General features: G+C 56.7%; 3 protein-coding genes and 1 long non-coding RNA gene across 4 annotated transcripts in view; all 4 read left to right on the forward strand.

The window, feature by feature from the left end:
- The first annotated feature begins 681 nt into the window (after nt 1-681).
- Nucleotides 682-4,015, forward strand: LOC115395019 (transmembrane gamma-carboxyglutamic acid protein 3-like). Its single transcript, XM_030100354.1, has 4 exons — nt 682-722; nt 797-957; nt 1,046-1,489; nt 3,923-4,015. Exons 1-4 carry the CDS (start codon nt 713-715, stop codon nt 4,013-4,015), a joined length of 708 nt encoding a protein of 235 aa, XP_029956214.1. The 5' UTR covers nt 682-712.
- A 982-nt stretch (nt 4,016-4,997) lies between these two features.
- LOC115395181 (mitochondrial fission factor homolog B-like) lies at nt 4,998-11,166 on the forward strand. Its single transcript, XM_030100601.1, has 8 exons — nt 4,998-5,071; nt 5,787-5,983; nt 6,049-6,164; nt 6,637-6,743; nt 7,866-8,051; nt 8,491-8,574; nt 9,684-9,753; nt 9,831-11,166. The coding sequence occupies exons 2-8, from the start codon at nt 5,791-5,793 to the stop codon at nt 9,960-9,962; spliced, it is 888 nt and encodes a 295-aa protein (XP_029956461.1). The 5' UTR covers nt 4,998-5,071; nt 5,787-5,790; the 3' UTR covers nt 9,963-11,166.
- A 440-nt stretch (nt 11,167-11,606) lies between these two features.
- Nucleotides 11,607-13,392, forward strand: LOC115395183 (uncharacterized). The gene is made up of 2 exons (XR_003932253.1): nt 11,607-12,269; nt 12,614-13,392. It is a non-coding gene; the product is annotated as an uncharacterized LOC115395183 (long non-coding RNA).
- A 3,586-nt stretch (nt 13,393-16,978) lies between these two features.
- Nucleotides 16,979-20,101, forward strand: part of vps37d (VPS37D subunit of ESCRT-I) — a 30,374-nt gene continuing 27,251 nt past the window's right edge. Inside the window, 1 exon segment of the mRNA XM_030101599.1 lies at nt 16,979-17,211. Within this exon segment, the coding sequence (XP_029957459.1) occupies nt 17,089-17,211 (123 nt within the window). The 5' untranslated portion in view covers nt 16,979-17,088.

Consider the following 20,101-nt stretch of genomic DNA (forward strand, 5'->3'; position numbering starts at 1 on the left):
GCCTGCGGGAGCGGGGATCGAACTGCCAACCTTCCGGTTATAAGACGACCTGCTCTACCAACTGTAGTACTGTGGACCCGGTGGGGGTGGGGGGGTCTGGACCCGGTGCAGGGTGGGGGCCCTGGACCCGGGGGGGGGGTGGGGGCCCTGGACCCGGTGGGGGGTGGGGGCCCTGGACCCGGTGGGGGTGGGGGGGTGTGGACCCGGTGCAGGGTGGGGGGCCCTGGACCCGGTGGGGGTGGGGGCCCTGGACCCGGTGGGGGTGGGGGGCCCTGGACCCGGTGGGGGTGGGGGGGTGTGGACCCGGTGCAGGGTGGGGGGCCCTGGACCCGGTGGGGGTGGGGGGCCCTGGACCCGGGGGGGGGTGGGGGCCCTGGACCCAGGGGGGGGGGGGGGCCCTGGACCCGGTGGGGGTGGGGGGGTGTGGACCCGGTGCAGGGTGGGGGCCCTGGACCCAGTGGGGGTGGGGGGCCCTGGCCCCGGGGGGGGGTGGGGGCCCTGGACCCAGTGGGGGTGGGGGGCCCTGGACCCGGTGGGGGTGGGGGGGTGTGGACCCGGTGCAGGGTGGGGGCCCTGGACCCAGTGGGGGTGGGGGCCCTGGACCCGGTGGGGGGCCCTGGACCCGGGGGGGCTCTGTGGAGTCAGGCCTCGGTGCTGAGCTGCTGCTGTGTCTCCAGGTCTGGGTGGGGCTCCGGGCGGAGTAGAGTCCAGCATGGCTGCAGGTGAGCACCCTGTCCTCTGATTGGCCGACTCGGGCCCGCCGACCTCTGACCCGGAACCCGCCTCTGTCCCCCAGCCTTCCTGGACGAGGAGGACGCCCACTCCGTCCTGCGGCGCGTCCCCCGGGCCAACGGCGCCCTGGAGGAGCTGCGTCCCGGCAGCCTGGAGAGGGAGTGTGTGGAGGAGAGCTGCAGCTTCGAGGAGGCCCGGGAGGTGCTGGAGAGCAAGGAGCGCACCGTGAGGCTCACACGCGCACACACACACACACACACACACACACGCACACACACACAGGTCTTCAGCTCAGGTGTCTTCTTCCTCCCAGATGGAGTTCTGGAAATCCCGCAGTGTGTACACGGTGAGCGGCGGCGGCGGCGGGTCGGAGCGGGCCGACAGCCTGCACCTGGCGGCGCCGCTGGTGGGCGTGGCCCTGCTGCTCGCCGTCGGCCTCTTCCTGCTGTGGAGGTGTCAGCTGCACAAAGCCACGCGGCGCCGGCCCGCCTACGCCCACAACCGCTACCTGGCCGGCGGCCGCGGCGCCCGCGCCCTGCCGCGCGTCCCGGCCGCCCCCGGCCACGGCGAGGCCCCGCCCCCCGGGGCGGCGCCGGGCTCCCGGCGGCAGAACGCCGGCGCCCTGTACGTCCGGGACGCCGCCTCGGAGGCGTCCCGCCTGTCCGGGGCCACGCCCCCTCCGTCCTACGAGGAGGCGACGGCCCACCTGGACAGCAGCGGGGACGAGAGCGAGCCCCCGCCCCTGTACCACCACATCGTGAGGCCGGGACCGGGACCGGGACCAGGACCGGGACCAGGACCAGGACCAGGACCAGGACTGGGACCGGGACCAGGACCAGGACCAGGACTGGGACCGGGACCGGGAATAGACTCTCTGATTTGAGCTCCACTCAGGATTCATCCGGTCACATATTTCACAACATTCCTGAGCTGAGCTCACACTGCACACACACGCACACACACACACACACACACCACCTCCACCTGCACACACACACACACACACACACACACACCACCTCCACCTGCACACACACACACACACACATACACACCACCTCCACCTGCACACACACACACACACACACACACACACCACCTCCACCTGCACACACACACACACACACACACACACACACACACACACACACACACACACCACCTCCACCTGCACACACACACACACACCACCTCCACCTGCACACACACACACACACACACACCACCTCCACCTGCACACACACACACACACACACACACACACACACACCACCTCCACCTGCACACACACACACACACACACACAAAAACACACACACACCACCTCCACCTGCACACACACACACACACACACACACACACACACACACCACCTCCACCTGCACACAGACTGCTGGACTGCTGGATGTTCTTGTTCATCAGTTTGTTCTTCAGAGACAGAAGAGGAAGAACTGAGGAGGAGGAGGAGGAGGGTGTGTAAGGTGTGTGTTTCAGGTGTGTGTGCTGTGCCTTACAGACCGGGTGTGTCGGACCGGTCTGCTGCAGGGGTCACTGCAGACGACCTGGGCTGGACCAGATCTGTCGCCCCTGAGGGAGTGTGACCTCTGACCCTGAGGTGGGAGGTTGGAGCCTGATGAAGTCATCTCCATGCCGTGTTTCTGCCCTCACCATGTACCACAGACCAGCTGAGGAGCAGGGCTGGTTAGATTCACCTGGTGTGAGACGTGGTCAGAGCAAAAACATGGCATGGAGATGACTTCATCAGGCTCCAATCTCCCACCTCTGGTCTGACCTCTGACCTCCGACCTCTGACCTGTCTGCTGGAATTCTTCAGATGTTTCACTGCCGCCTGGCTCTGTCATGAAGAGTCTACAAACACACACACACACACACACACACACACACACACACACACTCACACACACACACACACACACTCACACACACACACACTCACACTCACACTCACACACTCACACTCACACACTCACACACACTCACACACTCACACACTCTCACACACACACACACACACACTCACACTCACACTCACACTCACACACACACTCACACTCACACTCACACTCACACTCACACACTCACACACACTCTCATACACACACTCACACTCACACACACACACACACACACTCACACTCTCACACTCACACTCACACACTCACACACACTCTCATACACACACTCACACTCACACACTCACACACACACTCACACTCTCACACTCACACTCACACACTCACACACTCACACACACTCTCATACACACACTCACACTCTCACACTCACACGGTGTGGCTGGTGGTGGTCTGCTCTGGGTCTGCTCGGACTGATCTGGGTTTTGGTTCTTGGTTGGTCTTCAAACAGGACCGGGGGCCTTACCTTTGAAACTCTGCGTGACGGTGGCCGACCCCGCCCACAACCCCCCTAACTCCGCCCCCTGGCACCAATTTGGGTGTGCAGATGAACTCATGAATGAAATGTGGGGACATCAGGGCTCTATAGGTCAGGCCCTGGTCTTTGTCACAAGTATGGAGCTGGAGACACGGGGACATGTCCACACCTCATGTCCTCATTGGTAGACTCAGACAGGCGTCTCCTGGACAGAAGCTCCTCGTCCCGTGGCATCAGCCGAGGACGTCCTGTCCTGCTGCACCGTCCCTTCAGAGCTGGGGACAAGTGGACGGCCGGAGACCTGAAAGCAAGAGAAGACGTCAGAAAGAGGACGAGCCCTGTTCCTGCAGACCCAGACCCGGGGTCCACTCCGGGGTCCACTCCGTCCCCTCAGCTGTCCACTCAGCTGAAGTGCTGTCTGTCCTTGTGAGACTGTCCACCAGTGTCTTATCTCCTGCCAGGGCGGTCCTCTGCCTTGCTGCCGCCGGGTCTCGCGGTTCTTCGTTGGACCACATCCCCAGAGACGTCTTGTGTTTCTAAACCAAATAAAACAATGAATCTGTCTCAGCGCCGCCGTCTGTCTTTCCGTCCAGAGGTCCAGTCGTCTCAGTGGCAGCAGGAAGCGGGTTCTCACGGTCCAGTGGAATCATGGGAGGTTTGAGCCGAAGCAGAGCTGCTGCCCCCTGCAGGCGGCGGAAGGCCCGCGCCCGTCGCCTCCTGGAGGTTTCTGGGAGTTGGGACGCCGTCGGCCATCTTGAGACCTGGCGGCCTTCTGTAGGACGACCAGTCCTCTCACCTGTGGACACAAGAACCTCCAGAGCCGGAGAACTGTGAGAACCACGAGAACCACCCACACCACAACCCATCCTGAGACTCTGGGGTCAGGGAGCCAGGGAGGGATTTCAGGGTCCTGGTGGGTCTGTTCTGGATCCACTGCGGTCCCTCATCAGGGTCCTGGTGGGTCTGTTCTGGATCCACTGCGGTCCCTCGTCAGGGTCCTGGTGGGTCTGTTCTGGATCCACTGCGGTCCCTCATCAGGGTCCTGGTGGGTCTGTTCTGGTCTGTTCTGGTCTGGACTGACAGCGGTCTTCCTCCTTTTCATACTTAATTTCTCTTCTTCCTCTAAATTCAGAAGTTTGTTGTCCTCAGCAGGTTTAATTTATCCCTCTTGAGTCGTTAATGACTGACGGGTTCGTCCCGCCGCTCATTTACAGAGTCGTCCATTAGAGGGACTGCTCAGAGGGACTCACACCCGCTAAAGCCTTGGTTTTCGGTCTTTTAATACCAACCATAGATTGTATATACAAGGACAGACCTTTCATGACGTCACCCATAGAGTTCCCAACCCCCGCTCTGAAGACTTCAGCGAGTCCAGCAGGACGTCTCCACATTGAATTTTTGAAACCGGATTTAAATATGATTGGTCCCGCCTGTCACGTGACCGTATCACGTGGGCAGAGGAGGCGCTGTGATAGGGCGATTTATGCAAAACTTTAACTCGTAATATAAAATCAACAGATGATTTATGTGAAAATCAGAGTCTGGTGAAGCAGCAGGTTGTAGAAACTAGTGACAGAGACCAGGATATGTTCTGAAACCGGAGCTTTATATGTTTATTTTCACTCTGAAAATCGGCATTTTTGAATGGGTTCCAATGAGACCGGGGCTCTTTTTGAAACCAGCATCATCGCCCCCTGCTGGAATAACCCCGGAATTACAGCTTTTTTGCACTTCCGCATTATCTTCATGTTTTAAAGAGCGGAGGTTGGCGCTTGATTTATTTTGAAACTGGAAAACGGGGCGGCCACTTCCTGAAGGGCGACACAACTTCCGGTGAATGCCTGTGACGTCACAGAGCAGAAGAAGAAGAAAGATGGCCACCTGTTGATCCGCGGAGGGAGACTGCCGGTCACTGCGGCTCCGCAAGGTCTGTGACACACACACACACACACATACACACACTGAGGCACACACAGACACACACTGAGACACACACACAGACACTCTGAGACACACACACACACACACACACACACACACACTCACTCTCAGACACACACTGAGACACACGCACACACACACACACACACACACACACACACACACACACACACACACACACACACTCTGAGACATACAGACACACACTGAGACAGTTGGAGACACACACTGTGTCTCTCAGTCCAGTGACCTGCGACAGGCTGGCCAGGCTGCAGCGCAGTGGTGTGTCCCTGGCCAGTGTAGAGGTCAGAGGTCAGAGGTCAGCGCTGAACGACAGTCACAATATGAGACATGTTCTCAAGGTGGACCAGCCGGAACCTTAGTCACACCAAGACACTCTGAGCGTACTCGTGTGTGTGTGTGTGTGTGTGTGTGTGTGTGTGTGTGTGTGTGTGTGTGTGTGTGTGTGTGTGTGTGTGTGTGTGTGTGTGTGTGTGTGTGTGTGTGGATTAGGTATTAAGAGGATCTGTCAGTGTGAACTCCTCTGTCCTGGTTTCACATGTTGACCTGATGGAACCTTTAACCTTTAACCTTTAGTGTCATAGAGCTCCTCATCGAACTAAAGTAGCCAAGTGAAAGGACTTTATCCACACCAGTGTGTGTGTGTGTGTGTGTGTGTGTGTGTGTGTGTGTGTTCACAGGGAGATGGCTCAGTTCCCTGATCCGGCCTTCATGGAGTCCATCAACATCAACATGCGGGTCCCGGAGCGTCTCAGCGTGGGTCCGGGGCCCGAGGCGGGACCGGGTCCACGGCGGTCCGAGGAGGAGGGGGGCGGGGCCGGGAGGAGGGTTCCTCCCGCGTACGCCATGCACATCCCCGACCGGCTGACGTACGCAGGTCGGTGTCCCCCGTCCGGACGGCCCGCCCGGTGTCCCGCTGACCGGATGCTCTCTGTGCCACAGACACCCCCGACATGAGCCCCAGACCGCTGTTCAGACCGGCGTCCGGGGTCCCTCTGGGTCTGGAGCCCTGCTGGGAGAACGTGTGTGTGGAGGCGCTGCACAGGGACGGACTCCAGGTACCAGCCGCCCTCTGGGGGACCAGCACAGCTCCCGGGACTCTGACCCGGGACTCTGACCGGGGACTCTGACCGGGGACTCTGACCGGGGACTCTGACCGGGGACTCTGACCGGGGACTCTGACCCGAGACTCTGACCGGGGACTCTGACCCGAGACTCTAACCGGGGACTCTGACCCGGGACTCTGACCCGGGACTCTGACCCGGGACTCTGACCCGGGACTCTGACCGGGGACTCTGACCGGGGACTCTGACCGGGGACTCTGACCGGGGATTCTGACCCGAGACTCTGACCCGAGACTCTGACCGGGGACTCTGACCGGGGACTCTGACCCGGGACTCTGACCCGGGACTCTGACCCGAGACTCTGACCCGAGACTCTGACCGGGGACTCTGACCCGGGACTCTGACCCGGGACTCTGACCCGGGACTCTGGCCCTCTCCAGTCTCACCCTGGTTTCCTGTGTGGCAGAGCCCCATCCGCAGATCGTACAGTGACCAGAGCTTCGGCCGGACCCCCCCCGGTACCCCCACCCACCTGAAACAGGCCCTGACGGTGCCCAGACCCCCGTCCAGCTGGTAAGTCCTGCTCCCTTCTGTGACCTTCTGTGACCCTGCTCTGGACCCCTGCCTGTCCCAGATGGGGGGGGGGGCACTGTGGGGTTCCTCAGTGGGTCCAGCAGAGACCTCCCAGACCGTCAGGTATTGTCCTGTTGTGCTGTCTCGGCACAGCGCCCCCTGCTGCCTGCCTCGGCCCCTCTGCTGTGTTTCTGGGCGGAGCAGACTGTCCTGTGAGACTCCGCCCCCTCTGGACCCGCTCTGTCCAGCGTCAGTGAAGCGTCGCGCCCTTCGTGAGCGTCGTCGTCTCGTCTCGTCCTCCTTGGGGTCTCAGAGTTCTTGTTCCTCAGTAACGCCCCCGGTCCTGCTGGACTGGTCTTCTGGGTTCTGGGGTTTGGGAAGACGCTGCGTTCTGTGACTCTCTCCCACTGAAACGGGTCGACCCGCTAACAGTCGGCACTGAATCCTGCCCTCTGCCTGCAGACCCCGGTCTGAAGCGCCTGCAGGCTGCGTTTTCCCGCCTGATGGTGTCGCATGTTGATGACATCATCAGCGCGACGGACCACAGCAAAAGTAAACAATGCAGCGGAGCACCGTCCCCGTTAGCTGTAGACGGACCTCCTCTTCCTGGATCAGAGAAGCTCTCTGGTCTCGCGGTCCTGCCTACTGGCTCGTCCTGAGGGAAATCTGACGCTGTGTCCAGAAACAACAGCTAGCGCGCTAACGTAGCCGCGCTGCGTCGATGTCGATCACGTAAATTCCTGGGCGTGTCCCTCCCACTAAAGCCCGTAGAAGCCCGGCTGATTAAACCCGGGTCGATTGCAGGGTCGATCGACCCGGGTCGAAATGCCGATTAAACCCTTCCCCACTGCCGTGAGGAGCCGGGTGTAGCAGGTTCAAACCGCTTTGTTGACCAGTGGGGGAGGGGCTTTAACTGAGGCTCAACGAGACGGGACAGCTTCACTTCAGGAGATTTAGAACCTCCTGGTCCTCCCGGACCACCTGGACCTCCACCTGTGGACAGTCTTTGATTTCAGACGTTACTGCTCTTCTCTGTCTTCTGGGTTCTTCGGGGAACGTTCATGGTTCCACGCCGCTCTGCTTTCTGGTTTATTCTCCCTCTGCTCTCCTCCCCGCCTCCAGCCCGGATGCAGGACCCCCTCCTGGTCGGCGCCCTGCAGTGCCCCCCGGCCCCGCCCCCGGCCCCGCCCCCGCCTCCGGCCCCGCCCCCTGCCTCCTGTCTCCACAGCTCATGCTGCAGACGGCCCGGCAGCTGGGCCAGCAGGCATCACAGCGCCTCCTGCAGGCAGTCAGCCACAAGTACAGCAGGTGTGAGCCTCCTCCACCTACAGCCTGCACCAGAACCAGCAGGTCCCAGACCAGCCCGAGGCCCGGCGCCACAGGTTCTGAGTCCCAGCCCGAGGCCCGGCGCCACAGGTTCTGAGTCCCAGCCCGAGGCCCGGCACCACGGGTTCTGAGTCCCAGACCAGCCCGAGGCCCGGCACCACGGGTTCTGAGTCCCAGACCAGCCCGAGGCCCGGCGCCACGGGTTCTGAGTCCCAGACCAGCCCGAGGCCCGGCGCCCGGCGCCACGGGTTCTGAGTCCCAGACCAGCCCGAGGCCCGGCGCCACGGGTTCTGAGTCCCAGACCAGCCCGGGGCCCGGCGCCACGGTTCTGAGCCTGGCTGTGTCAGATCGACTTCAGTTCCTCTGTCTCCTCCCAGTATCAGACAGACTTCAGCTTCTTTCTGTGTCTTTCTAAGTGTAGATCTAGCGCTCAGGCTCCGCCCCCAGCAGCAGGAGTGCTGAGCCCTGTCCCAGCTTCAGGACTCGTGGACAACAGTGAGACCAGGTGACTGTCCTCACACAGAGCGGCTGTTTGTTCTAACAGAGCGGCTGTTTGTTCTAACAGAGCGGCTGTTTGTCCTAACAGAGCGGCTGTTTGTTCTAACAGAGCGGCTGTTTGTTCTAACAGAGCGGCTGTTTGTCCTAACAGAGCGGCTGTTTGTTCTAACAGAGCGGCTGTTTGTTCTAACAGAGCGGCTGTTTGTCCTAACAGAGCGGCTGTTTGTTCTAACAGAGCGGCTGTTTGTTCTAACAGAGCGGCTGTTTGTTCTAACAGAGCGGCTGTTTGTTCTAACAGAGCGGCTGTTTGTCCTAACAGAGCGGCTGTTTGTTCTAACAGAGCGGCTGTTTGTTCTAACAGAGCGGCTGTTTGTCCTAACAGAGCGGCTGTTTGTCCTAACAGAGCGGCTGTTTGTTCTAACAGAGCGGCTGTTTGTCCTAACAGAGCGGCTGTTTGTTCTAACAGAGCGGCTGTTTGTCCTAACAGAGCGGCTGTTTGTCCTAACAGAGCGGCTGTTTGTTCTAACAGAGCGGCTGTTTGTTCTAACAGAGCGGCTGTTTGTTCTAACAGAGCGGCTGTTTGTTGTAACAGAGCGGCTGTTTGTTGTAACAGAGCGGCTGTTTGTTCTAACAGAGCGGCTGTTTGTCCTAACAGAGCGGCTGTTTGTCCTAACAGAGCGGCTGTTTGTCCTAACAGAGCGGCTGTTTGTTCTAACAGAGCGGCTGTTTGTCCTAACAGAGCGGCTGTTTGTTCTAACAGAGCGGCTGTTTGTTCTAACAGAGCGGCTGTTTGTTCTAACAGAGCGGCTGTTTGTCCTAACAGAGCGGCTGTTTGTTCTCCTTACAGAGGTCTTTGTTAGTGTTGCTCTGGTCGTGTTGCTCTGTGTTTCTCATGTTGATGTTTGTCGTTCATTGGGGACGGGCGTCTACATTGTTGTCTCTTACTTTGTAAAGCTGTCAGAGCCGCTCAGCAATGCTTTTAACTTGAAAAGCTCAGTCATTGAGGAAGTGGAGCAGTGTGAGACCAGCTTCAGTGTCTTGCAGGGTCGTTTAGTCCAGGCTTCACAACAGTGTGTGTGTGTGTGTGTGTGTGTGTGTGTGTGTGTGTGTGTGTAGGACGATGGAGAGCTGGAGCCCAGAGGAGGAGGGAGGAGCTGCTGTGGAGTTCATCATCCTGAGGAGACAGGTCAGTGGGAACTCCTGACCCCAACGACCCCCCCACTTCCTCCCACCCCTTCCTCACCCCCCCTCCTGTGTGTCCAGGTGCTGAAGATGAGTCGCCGTCTGGCGGCTCTGGAGCGCCACAGTGTGGAGCAGAGGAGTACTGAGCTGCTGCTGTCCTCCCTGCTGCTGTCGGCCCTGCTGCTCAACGCCTGGCTCTGGACTCGCAGATAGCCGGCCCGGGGAGGGCGGAGGGACGCTCTGAGCTGGCCTCCTGACCTGACCGCCTCCCGTGACTCTTGCCTCCATGGTGACCTTTGACCCCATGGACCTGACGGACCGTGGCCCGGAGCCCATGCCACAGCCGTCGGCTCTGATCAGGCTGCTGTCCCACTGGGAGGGACTCAGACCTGCCGTCCCCTGAGGGAGCTGTGCAGAACGTTCCGCTGTTCTCTGTCAAGCCCCGAGAGCCGTCCGACGCTTTGCCCATGAGAACTGAGGTGCTGCCGCTGCGTCCTCTCTGGACAGACATTGTCCACCGTCAGTCTCCACCCTGGTGGAGACAGTTGGAGCTCCAGTCTCCAGACCTGCAGCTGCTTTCAGGTGGACATTGGACACGTTCAGTTTGGACTCAGGACTCGGGTTTGTCTCAGCATCTCAGTCTCATTTCATTATTTTTCACTTCATTGAGCTGATTTTGCTCTTTTCGTCTTTTTGCCATCGACACGGATCCTTTATTCAACTCTTGAAGCAGGTTCAGATCATGAAGACACCGTTTTTCCACTTTTAGAGTGTTTATCAGGAGTGTGAAGTTTAGAGAGTGAAGTTTAGAGTGTATTTATCAGCAGTGAAAAGTTTAGAGTGTTTATCAGAAGTGTAAAGTTTAAAGCGTATTTATCAGGAGTGTAAAGTTTAGAGTGTTTATCAGCAGTGTAAAGTTTAGAGTGTTTATCAGCAGTGTAAAGTTTAGAGCGTATTTATCAGGAGTGTAAAGTTTAGAGTGTTTATCAGGAGTGAAAAGTTTAGAGTGTTTATCAGCAGTGTAAAGTTTAGAGTGTTTATCAGGAGTGTAAAGTTTAGAGTGTTTATCAGGAGTGTAAAGTTTAGAGTGTTTATCAGCAGTGTAAAGTTTAGAGTGTTTATCAGCAGTGTAAAGTTTAGAGCGTATTTATCAGGAGTGTAAAGTTTAGAGTGTTTATCAGCAGTGAGAAGTTTAGAGTGTTTATCAGCAGTGAAAAGTTTAGAGTGTTTATCAGGAGTGTAAAGTTTAGAGTGTTTATCAGGAGTGAGAAGTCGTTTTTGTCTGATGAGCAGAACCTTAAAGCGATACTTCAACATTTTGGCAAATTGGCCCATCTAGGGCAATTCGGTAGTCATTTAGAACAGCATACTTACTTTTTTTGTGAGGGCGAGCTGTTGTTTATTCAGCGGTGCGTCTGAGGAGAACTTCACGGCGGACATAATGGAAGTGGACGGTACAGTTGCTTCCCTCGTCAAACTCATCAATCCAACACAATCCAACAACCCCAAAACACACTTTGGTGGACACGTTATAATCCGCACATTCACTACGCTGTGAAACACCAACAAATAATATTGTAGCGTTACGACATTGAAGCAAATATTGGGAACTACTTTTTCTTTTGAGATCACTACGCCCAGACGCCATGTTTAGTAAGTAGTTCCGTCTTAGCAATCTTCGCAAAAAAACGCTCAATCTCGTAATTTTGCATTAATATTTCACAGCGTAGTGAATGTGGGGATTATAACGTGTCCACCAAAGTGTGTTTTGGGGTTGTTGGATTGTGTTGGATTGATGAGTTTGACGAGGGAAGCTACTGTACCATCCACTTCCATTATGTCCGCCGTGAAGCTCTCCTCAGACTCACCGCTGAATAAACAACAGCTCGCCCTCACAAAAAAAGTAAGTATGCTGTTCTAAATGACTACCGAATTGCCCTAGATGGGCCAATTTGCCAAAATGTTGAAGTATCGCTTTAATGGACTGATTGAGACTGAAACGCCACAGTCCTGGCAGTTTTCCCAGCATGCACCGGGAGTCAGGGAGCAGGCCTGGGAGCAGTTCGCTGTGTGAAGCTGCTCTGAGCAGTGAAGCAATCCGTCGTTAATCCATGAGCAGAAGGACCCATGTTCTACCTGAGCCACTGCCGGATAAACTGCTGCTGTTTATAAAATGTTACATTTTGAGCAAAACGTTTGGATATTGGGGGTTCAGCACACACACACACACACACACACACACACACACACACACACACACACACACACACACTCCCCTGTGTGGTTTTCCTTTGCCAGGTCAGGGGTCAGGAGGTCAACAGCAGTGAGAGGAGCGTGTTCCTTCGGTCGGGCGTGACCTCTGCTCTGTCCTCGGGGCTCACTGGGAGCAGATGGAGAGCCTGGTCCAGTGGTTTCTCTGCCTCATGGTGCTGAGAAGCTGAAGCTCCAGCAGGGGGCAGCATCTCCCAGCAGGAACCACACTTCCAGTGTGGACTGACTGAGTGTGGCCTGAGGTCAAAGGTCAGTGATATTCAGAGCGGTCTCTCCTGGAGCGTCACAGGGGGCTGATGGGGGTCTGAAGACCAGAACATCTTCAGCCGCTGCAGCCTGGGACCACTTCCTGTGTCTCCAGACACCACTTCCTGTGTCTCCTGGGACCACTTCCTGTTAATCATGAAGTACAAAATCTCACTTCCACGAACAGAACATAACATTATTGTTTCAGGGATTCCAAAAGGCGGGATTAATCTGTTAAAAGGATCCAAATTCAACCCACAAACTCAGAAAGTTGAAAATCAGATATTAATAAATGGATATAAATAAATGTTCAAACTAATTAATCAGAAACGATATTCGACCCACAGGTGGAGCTGCAGCAGCATCCTGCTGGAGCTCCAGATCCGGTGGAACAGCTGGAACCAGGCCTGGAGGCTGGAGAGAAGGTCTGCATCAAGAACAAAATCAAAGAAACAACCTTTAAAATCCTTCATAATATCATCCAGCTAAAAAAACATTGCAAAGATTTAAGTTAAACACAGACTCCAGCTGCTGTTTCTGTACAAAGGAGATGAAACAGTCCAACAGCTCTTCTCTCAGCGGAGCTTCAGTCAAACTTTCTGGACTAAAGCTGCAGTTTTTTTGTCAAATAGAACCAAAGGAACCGTCCGCCTCCAGGAGATCCTCAATCTGTTCAACACCCACTTCCACCAGAGTAAGGAAACACGCCTGTTAACCAGCTGATGATACTGCTGGGGGGATTTCATATCCACAGAATGAAATGGGCGGAGAACAAACCGAACTGGAACCACTTTCTAGAAGAGTTAAAACTTTACATAAAATACTTCGCTAACTCTGACAACTTAAAGGCTGTAAAGACGACGGCTCTAATGGAGAAATTCTGCACCAATCTGATGGATCAGTAAATCCCTGCTCCGGTAGCTTATTGTTGTTTTTTCTATTTTCCTGTGAACGTTGTTATTTTTGTTTAATAAGGCCTCCCCTGGCGGCAGAGCTGAGACTTCTGAATGTAATGACAGGTAAACGGTGTGTGTCTGTCTAAATGTTTTGTTTGTTAGTACTGTTTTTTGTCTTAAAAAAAAAAAAAAAGACACCACTTCCTCTGTCTCCTGGGACGACTTCCTCTGTCTCCAGGGACCAAGCTCCATCAGACAGGCTACACCTCACACTCCATCCAACCATCTACACAACAAAACTGTTAAGACCTCCACCTGTTTCAATCCCCTCCAATACCACACCTCCACTTGTTCTCAGACACCCCGCCAAAATAAAAGCCGACAGTGGAAAAGCATCATGTTTCAGCTGCTTTATTTTATTTAATCATTTTATTTTATTTATTTTATCTGGTTTTAGCTGTTAAAAAGTGGAGTCAGAATGATGTGGGACTGTTCACTCCTAAAGCTGGAGTCCTGAAACAGGACCATTTTCCTATTTTCAGGAGACAGTTCAGACAAAATGATGCTGTCTGTTATACTGTAGTCCATTTCAGCAGTGTGTTTTTATTTTTTACATCACTTTGGTTAAGTGCCAGTTCCAGTAAGGTCTGTCCACACACACACACACACACACACACACACACACACACACACACACACACCATCATCATCATCATCGGCGGTCACTCGTAGTCCAGTATGACTGTCCTCCCTCTTGGCTCTTGTGGGTCTTCAGGTGGGCAAAGAGGCCGATTCTGGACCTGATTATTCTGCTGAAATGTGGGCAGGGGGATGCGGTGGTAGTGGGTTTGGAGGCAGGGGGATGCGGTGGTGGTGGGTTTGGGGGCAGGGGGATGCGGTTGTGATGGGTCTGGGGGCAGGGGGATGCGGTGGTGGTGGGTTTGGGGGCAGGGGGATGCGGTGGTGATGGGTCTGGGGGCAGGGGGATGCGGTGGTAGTGGGTTTGGGGGCAGGGGGATGCGGTGGTGGTGGGTTTGGGGGCAGGGGGATGCGGTGGTGGTGGGTTTGGGGGCAGGGGGATGCGGTGGTGGTGGGTCTGGGGGCAGGGGGATGCGGTGGTGGTGGGTCTGGGGGCAGGGGGATGCGGTGGTGGTGGGTTTGGGGGCAGGGGGATGCGGTGGTGGTGGGTTTGGAGGCAGGGGGATGCGGTGGTGGTGGGTTTGGGGGCAGGGGGATGCGGTGGTGGTGGGTTTGGGGGCAGGGGGATGCGGTGGTGGTGGGTTTGGGGGCAGGGGGATGCGGTGGTGGTGGGTTTGGGGGGGCCTGTGTGGTGGTTGCTCTCTCCTTCCTGAGTCTGCGGTGGTCTTGTGCAGCATGATGGAGGTCAGCACTGTGCTGTGCAACGCCCTCAGGGACAATATTCCTCCAGGTCTCCCTGTGGGTTGCCGTGTCTTCCCAAGCTTTCAGGTCTTTGTGGCCCTTCTTTAGGTTTGTTTCCATCTTGTCCTTGAATCTCTTCTTCTGGCCTCCCGGAGCCCGCCTCCCTGCAGCTCGCTGGGGGTACAGGACTTGTTTTGGGAGGCGGGAGTCAGGCGTTCGGACAACATGGCCGATCCGTCCGAGCTGGTTCTGGGCAGTGGTGGCAGTGATGGTGGGGATGTTCGCCTCCTCCAGGACGCTGATGTTGGTGCGTCTGTCCTCCCAGCGAATCCTGAGGAGTTTTCGGAGGCGTCTCTGACGGTGTGCCTCAAGTGCCTTCAGGTACCTGCTGTATGCGGTCCAGGCTTCTGATCCATACAAGACAGCGGGGAGCAGCACTGCTTTATAGACCAGGACTTTAGTATTCACTTGGAGACTCTCCTCCTTAGTCTTGAGAAGGCCCCGCTGGCCCTGCTGAGGCGGCGGTGTACTTCATCATCAATGACAGCCTTCGATGAGACGAGGCTGCCGAGGTGCGGGAGGTGGTCCACATTTTCCAGTCGGATGTTATCAATGGAGATGTTTGGAGACGTGGCGAGCGGGCTGCAGCTCGGTGGTGGTTGGTGGAGTATTTTAGCCTTTTTTATATTGACGGCCAGACCGAGCTGTTTGTATGCTCTGGCAAAAGCAGACAGGATGCTCTGAAGGTCCTCTTCTGAGAGGCTACGGAGCATTATGGTCTGCATGCTGCAGCTCCATGGTGGATATGGTGGAGGTTTGACCTTTAGCTCTGAATCGATTGATGTTGAGAAGTTGGCCGTCGGTTCAATACATAATTTTGACCCCCGGGGGCAGATGTTGGCTTGTGAGATGGAGGATAGCAGCAACATAGATGGAGAATAGTGTTGGGGCGATGACACATCCCTGTTGGACTCCCGTGTGAACTCTGAAGGGTTCTGTTTCGTCTCCACTGCCACTGAGTACAGTGACAGACATGTTGTCATGCAGCAGTCTCAGTACCTGAAAGTATTTTTCTGGGCAGCCAGTCTTTGCCAGGACCAGCCAAAGGGCCTGACGATTTACTGAGTCGAAGGCTTTCGTGGGCTCTATGAAGGCCATGTATAGTGGTAGATTTTGTTCCTGGCATTTTTCTTGCAGTTGGCGAGCAATGAAGATCATGTCTGTGGTGCCTCTACTTGGGCGAAATCCACTCTGGGACTCGGGAAGAGTGCTCTCTGACAGGGGGGTGAGTCTATTGGCCAAGACCTGAGCAAGGGCTTTCCAACGGAGGACAGGAGAGAGATGCCACGGTAATTCCCGCAGTCAGCCTTGTCCCCCTTTTTAAAGATGGAGACAATCAAGGCGTCCCTAAGCTGTGCAGGGATCTCCTCTTCTTCCCATAGTTTCAGAAACAGGGCTTGGATGTGCTTCAGAAGATCAGGGCTGCCTTTCTTTCACACACACACACACACACGCACAGTCTTGTATTTCTATCCTTGTGGGGACCGTCCATTGACTCCCATTCATGTCTAGCCCCTAACCCTGACCCTTACCCTAACCCTAACCCACACCACAACAAAGCCTAACCCTAAAGAAATGTTTTTGCACTTTTACTTTTTTCAGTAACAACAACATGGTCAAGAAAACACTGTTTCTCCTACTTAGGACCGGAAAAAGGTCCCCACAAGGCACGTCGTTCCACGTTTTGCTATCCTTGTGGGGACATTTGGCCCCAACAAGGATAGAAATACGAGAACGCACACACACACACACACACACACACACACACACACACACACACACACACAGGTTTGTATTTCTATCCTTGTGAGGACACTCATTGACATAATGCCTTTCCTAGCCCCTAACCCTGACCCTTACCCTGACCCTGACCCAGACCACCACACAGCCAAACCCTAAAGAAATGTTTTTGACCTTTTATTTTTTTCAGTAACAACAACATGGTCAAGAAAACACTGTTTCCCCTCATTAGGACCGGAAAAAGGTCCCACAAGGCACATCGTTCCAGGTTTTCCTATCCTTTTGGGGACATTTGGCCCCCACAAGGATAGGAAAACACGCGCGCACACACGCGCGCACGCGCCTTTACCCTGAGGCAGGTCTGGTTTCCGGGCAGCAGGTGAGCAGACAGGAGACGCTGCTCTCGGGTTTTCGGGTTTACTTGGCGGCCAGGAAGGTTAACGGCCTGTAAACAGTCTCCACTGAACAGGCGTGTGAAGAAACTGGAGGGACGCGGTCCAGATGAAGACCGGCTGACCCTGGAAACAGCGAGACCCCGAAGCTCTCATCAGGACGCGCTATTTTCTAAAACCGAAAACTCCCCGGTTCCGAGATGTGCCATTATTGTGAAGGGGCCCCCGGAAGTGTCCTGATTGGCTGATTGACGCCTCGCGCGCTCTCGGCATTCCAATGTGCGCGAGATGTGACGGCGGTGCGGCGGACCCGGGCTCTCCAGACCGTCTCCAGGCGCGTTCTTCCCGGAGAAGATGTCCCAGCCGGCCGAGGCGGGCTGCTGCCCGGACGGCTACCGAGCTCTGAGCACCGCGGAGCTGCGGGAGCTGCTGCGGGACGACGGAAAGATGGAGCGGATCATCCGCCTCGACGAGAAGGTAGGGACCCCGCAGGCAGGCTGCCCCCCCGCCGTACCCCGCCTCCTCTCCCCCAGCTGTTCCCCCGCAGCTGCTTCCCGCGGCTCCAGTGCGGGGCTCGTCCCGCAGACCCGCGTCCGGTCCGCGGCTCATCGACTGTCTGCGTGGCGAGCGGTGCCCCCCCCGCCCCCCCCCCCCCCCCCCCGCCTCAGACCCGCTTCACCTGCGGGCGCCGAGGAGTTGAGAAAGCGGAATGACGGGCGGTGTGCCGGGTGGTGGAGGGGGGGGGGGGGTCTAATCCTCCCCGAGCAGGACGCGTCCTGTCGGCCTGCCGGAGCCCCGAACCAGCCGCTCTGGGCTCCGATCCCCGACGCAGAACTGCCTTCAAAAGAATCGATGTTTAAGGTTTTTCTCCTCCATCTGGAAAATGCCAATATGGGAAGAAATGCGGCGAATAAGAAGAGCTTTATGAGACCTCTTCTTTCTTTCGGCTGCTCTCAGACTCGTGTCGCGGCGCGGAGAAGAGGCTCAGAGCAACTTTTACAACTGGCTGCTGTCGCTGCTCCGCGCCTGAAGACACCCTGCCGCGCGGCTCCAATCGCCGTGGACTCTCTCCAAAACCGCGCTTTAAATTCAGTCATCTGCCAATTTGGTGTAATTAACCGAAGCCGATGTGAGCAGAAGTCTCCAGCCGTCTGGGAAACTCTGGCAGTTCTATCCTCACGCGCACAGATTCGCGTGGAAACGCGTCAAATGATGAAGTAGCGGGTTTTTAAAAGGAATTCCACACGCATTAGTCTCGCAGGCAGAGAGGCACATTTAGGGGCTTAGTGGTGACCTTCCTGCGTCAAGAGACACCACACACACACACACACACACACACACACACACACACTGCGACCCACCCCCACACAGTGTAGTGTTTCCACGGGGCATTACACTGACATACATTCATTTCCGGGAGACTTAACTGTGACTTGCCCCTTCAAAAGCAGAACCCCCCCCCCCCCCCCCCCCCCCCCCCCCCGTTCTAAAGCACCCCTCCCCCCACCCCTACTCTGAAACTGATGCTTTGTGTTAGTCTGTCTCAACGGGACTGTTTTCACAACCAGCAACACCAACACCTCTTCCCATCACCCCGACGCTGTGTGATGAACATCAGGAGGACTCCCCTCCACCGCCTGAACACTGCCTGTACCCCGCCTGTATCCGCCTGTACCCCGCCTGAACACTGCCTGTACCCCGCCTGTACCCCACCTGTACCCCGCCTGTACTCTGCCTGTACCCTGCCTGTAACCCGCCTGAACACTGCTGTACCCCGCCTGTACCCCGCCTGAACACTGCCTGTACTCCGCCTGTACCCCGCCTGTACTCCGCCTGTACCCCGCCTGTACTCTGCCTGTACCCCGCCTGTACTCTGCCTGTACCCCGCCTGTACTCTGCCTGTACCCTGCCTGTACCCCGCCTGTACCCTGCCTGTACCCCGCCTGAACACTGCCTGTACCCTGCGTGTAGCCTGCCTGAACACCGCCTGTACCCCGCCTGAACACCGCCTGTACCCCGCCTGAACACTGCCTGTACCCTGCCTGTACCCCGCCTGAACACTGCCTGTACCCTGCGTGTAGCCTGCCTGAACACTGCCTGTACCCTGCGTGTACCCTGCCTGTACCCCGCCTGAACACTGCCTGTACCCTGCATGTACCCTGCGTGTACCCTGCCTGTACCCCGCCTGAACACTGCCTGTACCCTGCGTGTACCCCGCCTGTACTCTGCCTGTACCCCGCCTGTGCCCCACCTGTACTCTGCCTGTGCCCCGCCTGTACCCTGTCTGTACCCCGCCTGAACACCGCCTGTACCCCGCCTGTACCTTGCCTGTACCCCGCCTGTACCCTGCCTGTACCCTGCCTGTACCCCGCCTGAACACTGCCTGTACCCTGCGTGTACCCCGCCTGAACACTGCCTGTACCCCGCCTGTACCCCGCCTGTACTCTGCCTGTACCCTGCCTGTACCCCGCCTGTACCCCGCCTGTACACTGCCTGTACCCCGCCTGTACCCCGCCTGTACCCTGCCTGTACCCCGCCTGAACACTGCCTGTACCCTGCGTGTACCCCGCCTGAACACTGCCTGTACCCCGCCTGTACCCCGCCTGTACTCTGCCTGTACCTTGCCTGTACCCCGCCTGTACCCTGCCTGTACCCTGCCTGTACCCCGCCTGAACACTGCCTGTACCCTGCGTGTACCCCGCCTGAACACTGCCTGTACCCCGCCTGTACCCCGCCTGTACTCTGCCTGTACCCTGCCTGTACCCCGCCTGTACCCCGCCTGTACACTGCCTGTACCCCGCCTGTACCCCGCCTGTACACTGCCTGTACTCCGCCTTTCCAGTGAGACAGATGTTCGTAAGGTGTGGAGACTCTGGAGGAAAACATGGATCTCAGTGTTCTGTGAGCTGGAACTACTGGTTGCTGCAGCTGTGGGGACCAGGACTAGGACCAGGGACAAGAGCAGGAGCAGGACCAGGGACAAGAGCAGGACCAGGACCAGGGACAAGAGCAGGAGCAGGACCAGGGACAAGAGCAGGAGCAGGACCAGGGACAAGAGCAGGAGCAGGACCAGGGACAAGAGCAGGAGCAGGACCAGGGACAAGAGCAGGACCAGGACCAGGGACAAGAGCAGGACCAGGACCAGGGACAAGAGCAGGACCAGGACCAGGGACAAGAGCAGGAGCAGGACCAGGGACAAGAGCAGGAGCAGGACCAGGGACAAGAGCAGGAGCAGGACCAGGGACAAGAGCAGGAGCAGGACCAGGGACAAGAGCAGGAGCAGGACCAGGGACAAGAGCAGGAGCAGGACCAGGGACAAGAGCAGGAGCAGGACCAGGGACAAGAGCAGGAGCAGGACCAGGGACAA

The sequence above is a fragment of the Salarias fasciatus genome, chromosome 10, assembly GCF_902148845.1.
Source record: "Salarias fasciatus chromosome 10, fSalaFa1.1, whole genome shotgun sequence".
NCBI classification, from domain to species: domain Eukaryota; kingdom Metazoa; phylum Chordata; class Actinopteri; order Blenniiformes; family Blenniidae; genus Salarias; species Salarias fasciatus.